We start from the raw sequence: 5,230 nt of genomic DNA on the forward strand, positions 1-5,230 counted from the left end.
CTCCCCTTTGGCCTTCCTGGCATGGTTGCACCTTGTGGAACGAAGTTCCAGCCAGTGTAGCCCGCAGGATCATTGCAGCACTGAAGCCCGACCACCACGTCAAGGTGGCAGCTTTAGGTCGCTTTAGGCAGCGGTCAATACTGATGCTTCACTGCCGTTTTGGAGAAAAGAATGAAGTTGAACAAGGAAGGGATTTATTTCTAGCTTACTAAATCATTTTGAGTTGCTTACAACCTCAGGCACTCTGGATGGAAACTGACAGCAAGAGCGCCATTGGAATCTATTTACGGTTATATATTGCAGCTTCTTCAATGATCAAAGGCATAGTATTTCATATTTCTGGCGTGATATTCAAGGATAAAAAGGTAAAGACTATATGGGGCCTAGCATTTTCAGTATTTTGCTTGAGAGATAAAGCAACTGGTTTGTACTCTCCGAAAACAAGTTAAAAGAAGAAGTAGTCTTTTGTGGAAAGATGCACGTTTCTCATAATTTACGAACGCATACTAATGTAATTCAGTGCACTGTTTCTTCGTCTGCGTAACTTGGAAAGGCGAGATAGTACAGTGGAAGAATGTAAAATGTATACAGGACTAGTCATTATTAAAAATGGATCCCAATCAGAAATACAGGATATATGACTGAAAATGTGCTCAGAATTTTGCTCATGTAAAACAAGCGTCTTTCCTCGAAACAAAAGAAGCTGAATAATAGCTTTTTCAGCTTTTTTTCTGGAAAGTCGGTATTAAATTCATTTGATGGTTCCGTTTAACTTAAGAGTTAGCGCGGAAGAGTTTTCTTACCCTTATAGACTTTTACGTTTCATTTCAAGCCCAACCTCCGGTTTGTTAATACTTCAAAATAAGAAACTGTTGGAATGCCCTTGGTTTTTCGACAAAAATCAATGAGGAAGAAAAACACTAATTTTTCGGTTAAATGGTTTAACCGATTGTTTTAACATTAAATTTGCTTTCATTCTGAAAATGTTGCTTGCATTTTGAGTTCCAGGGAGAGATCATTTGCGGCTGATGTCTTCTGTTTGATTGCATTTTTGGTGTAGATTTGGACTGACTGCCTTGTGCTAAATAAAAAATCAGCCATTTACAATGTTGTAATAAACTGCCTCTCCAGTGAACGTTGAGGTAGCTGTGATGGTTGTACAGGATGAACTATAGAATATCTGGTCGCAAATGTAGAAACATAGATAACTTTCATCTTTACTGCCTTCATATTGTATACGTTTGCCGAGTAAACGACGTGATGTGCAAACAAATTGCCAAAGACTGTTCCAAGAGGTCATCCATTGTGCGTAGATGCAGGACAAAGTAACATTCCTGTGCACTTACTAGCAACAGCGTCCTATTTTACCTTTTTTCACTGATTAGTATTGTTTTGTTCAGGTTTTTCCTGCTTAATTTGATCTGGTCTCAAGAATGCGGCAGTTTTACGGTAAATGTTGTTACACACTGAGTCTAAAATTTTCAATCGCTTGAAGACATCTTGGTTTTAAACAAGAGATGCATTCACGGATTGTTGAACCATCTAACTGCAGTAAACACATATCCAGCGGTGAGAACTGGTGACAAGCTGACTTAACTTAGCTGACCTTATGACCACTCATATGCTTATGTTAGTCTTTAGGGAAATTCAGGCGACAATGCTATAAACTGTTTGTTTCGACACAGATGTCACGCAGATCATGTGTCTCTTGTTACAAATAACATTTGTTTTTTTTTCAAATTAATTGCTTTTGCGACACCAATATGGCCACTTTGCTTCTGTGACCTGGTGAATTATGAGTGCTTTCGACGCTCCTTAGCCACGAAATTTCGGCTGATTCTCAAAATTCGAGCTTCTGTTGGCTTTTGTTCCAAGCATCGCAACAAACTAAACAGGAGATCTGTTTGCGCTGATGCCAATACTTTTTGAAAAACTACTCAACACTTCTCTCACTGACACCAGAAGGTCTTAGCTACCTTACTTCCGTTTGAGGTCGATTACGTAAGCTTGACCCCGTAAGCTTTACGATTTCAGAATCCAGAAGTGGTGGGCACCGGAAATTTTCAGCTGCGACGAAGTAGCGGTCGCAAAACTTTACGAAAGCAGCAGATGAATACGACAACACAGTGTATGGAAACATACCAGGAAGTCACCATCCAATCGATGTCAACTCATCGTTCCGCGGGTGACCTCGGGGCTTTGGAGCGAATGTTGCAATACTACATGGAATATAGACACAAATGTCACTCAGGAAGCATGCTGTTGAACACTTGTCACTGGTTCTAGCAACATTTAAAAAAAGCACAGCAGGAAAGTCAATTGTATTTAACGACTGACCCATCTGGTGAGGTAGCACTAAAGATAAAAATCCGTTGATATCGGGGAGCATTCGTTTGTAATAAAGAATGTAAACTACAGATAACTCATTTGTGAAGGCACAGGTAGGGACCGGAAGGTTCGTTCTTCGACCCCAACTTCGACATCTTGACTGCTCCTGTCTAGGCTCAGGCAACCTGACTTCCTTCCGGTGGCATGGCTGCCAAATGCCGACAAGGTGTTAGTTCTAAAAGACTGGTGTTGTTGGCGCTAGCACTATTGTCTTTTGTAAGGCGAGTCAGTGTGTATTTTTGACCCCTTCTAAATATACTTTAGTTGAGTATTAAACGTCATAGAATTCATATGCTGCCTTCTAAACAGCATAGTATGTGGCATCGTGTTACTTTCGATAATTCATTGTTATTATTAATATGCTGCAATGACATACTACCAGGCAAAATCAAGGGTATTACCTCAGGTTTGGCATGCACTGTGTTTATGCCTTGTTGTAAAACAAAGCGTAAAAATGTTGGAGATAAATTCACAGACGCACAAATTTGAGGGTCTGTTTGCCGGCCAAGTTTTATTAAGTGTAATGACGAAATAATACATAGGTTGAAGCGGAGGTTCGTGGTAATCCGTTACAACCGTCTTATTTCAGAAGGAAAAAATCCTCAGTTAGATACAAATGTGTCTGTATAACCACTTTCCACGTATTATAAGTTGTTCCACAAGGAAGAGCCTAAGAATACATTTCTGTAGCATCCAGCCTTCTGAATGAGGGTCATTACGGAAAATAGTTATTTGGGGTGATGAAGCGTCTTGGACGACTAAAGTTTACGATCATGCGCCTTTGTATTGTGTAGTTGAAGTCCAATAATGGGAGAACACTGCTGCAGTGTTATCTGACAAGTCGTTGAGTGTTTCATGACTGCGGGCATCATGCAACCAGGAAGGAGTTTCGCACCAAAGGCTTGGACTGCTCCTGAGGAAAAGCTTTTTGGCGAGTCAATTAGTTAGCTAGCTCATGTTTATGTTGTTTGTAGATGCTGCTTTCTTGTACTCTCTTTTTTAAGGAAGCTCCGTAACAAAATTCATTCTTCTATACATTTTTCAGAGGACAAGAGTCTTCTTAATCCATTCCAATATCATATAATGATCGAAGCATTGGAAAATGTAAATAGTAATCTGAACGACCTAATGTCCCCCTGATTACTTTTAATCGAGAGATAATTCGCGATTACGTTTACTCTGACGTGGAAATTCATTCCGTTTTCTACTTTGAGGCAGCCTAAAATTTTCTGTTACGAATTGAAATTTATAGATCGAGCGATCAAAGTGCTTGTTATAAAATACAGTGTGCTGATTCAAGTGCCCTTTATTCTAGGTGACTATTGACTGCCCTGAACAGGGTCTTCTTTTGAGACGTATACTGGACCATAACGAGATGGAATTCAACGCTTACGAAACACTTTTGCGTTTTACTGATGCATTTGTTGGACGCAAGTGGGCCGAATGGCAACACTGGAAAGCAGACCGGGCCAGACAGGTGTGTTTCAATTTTTGTTTGTTATACATTGGCAGGTTTGGTATTACCTAAACGTGACGAATACTTATGGACCCTTTGTTGTCACGGGACCACCAGAATACACAAATTAGCTTGAGTGTCTTATCGAAGTGAATTTAACGCATAACAAAACCATCAGGTGCAAAGCATGGAGTCCAAAAGCCGGTACAATTTTCAATCTTTCGATATTTTCATGATGTCGAAGCCCCTACTTTGGTTAAACCAGTCGGTTTGTCCGCCGCAGAATTGCTGGCTTAAGTAGAAAAAGCAAGACCATCCAACTCAGTTAGGAGTTGCGTGATCGTTGCCGAAAAAGGTATTTGACACGCGAAAACATCAGCATCATAGCCACGAACACTGCAACCCAAGTGAGTCCACCAGGTCAACAAGGGATGGCTGTGATGAGTAATGACCATCACATAAGACCAGCCTGAAATAATAAGAGATTTCTACAAAGAACGTCACGTTTTTGTTTCCGATATATTTCAGAAAGACTCAAGAAGATCAAAGTTTAACTCGACGAAACAAGGGAAAGAAATTGACCCGATCTAGGGTCGTTGTGCCACACTATTTGCCTGTCACCTGGAATTTAATTCAGGATGAATGAATGTATATCTAAAAACAAAAGAATATTAAGGTTGACGTCGACCTGGGTCGTCGTTGCGCTTGGAGTTAACTGTTTTTTTATCAGGAGAGCGTATTATCTTACGCAGTTTACCCCGAACCTCCGGCGGATTAATGACCTTCACTGGCCGGCATAAGTGATATCCAATAATAATAAAATTTGTTAAGTATACACATGACTGGAACGATGGATGACGTGATTTTTGACAACAATACAAAGTGAATTTTGGCGCTCTTGATTGAAAATTGTGAACTTGACACTCCTATACGCACGTCAAGTTTTCGGAACATGAGGTTGCGTTAACTGTCGTGTCATGGTTCCGGTTTTACTCGTGGTTTTGAAAAATTATCAAGCAGTGATGATTGCATAAACCGCTGATACGCTTGTAACCATTTTTAGTAAACTCTTCATGTCACACACACACCTGTCTGACTGGGACACATTACTACAATACGGTAATGCACCCAAGGGCTCGACCCAGCCATTGGAAAGGTGCCTTCTGATTCGGAATATCCTAGTGTCGAACTATTTCGTTCGCACTGAAAATCTCGATCATATCTTCACCCTCCGACAGATTCTGGAACAGCGACACTGCTTCCAGCAACCAACAATGGTTGTTTTTCTTGATGTGAAAGCTGCCTTTGACTCTGTGGACCGCCAAGCACTATGGCAGTATCTGTGGAGCAAAGGTGTCCCCCATAAATTCTTGACCCTCATTAAGG

At 40.7% G+C, this 5,230-nt stretch overlaps 1 protein-coding gene across 1 annotated transcript in view; it reads left to right on the plus strand.

The window, feature by feature from the left end:
* The window catches only part of T265_00070 (hypothetical protein), a gene marked incomplete at both ends in the record, with an annotated part of 13,671 nt that overhangs the window by 5,708 nt on the left and 2,733 nt on the right, over nt 1-5,230 (plus strand). The window contains one exon of the mRNA XM_009163727.1: nt 3,704-3,865. Within this exon, the coding sequence (XP_009161991.1) occupies nt 3,704-3,865 (162 nt within the window). The remainder of the gene's footprint in view (nt 1-3,703; nt 3,866-5,230) is intronic.

The sequence above is a fragment of the Opisthorchis viverrini genome (assembly GCF_000715545.1).
Source record: "Opisthorchis viverrini unplaced genomic scaffold opera_v5_1, whole genome shotgun sequence".
Classification (NCBI taxonomy): Eukaryota; Metazoa; Platyhelminthes; class Trematoda; order Opisthorchiida; family Opisthorchiidae; genus Opisthorchis; species Opisthorchis viverrini.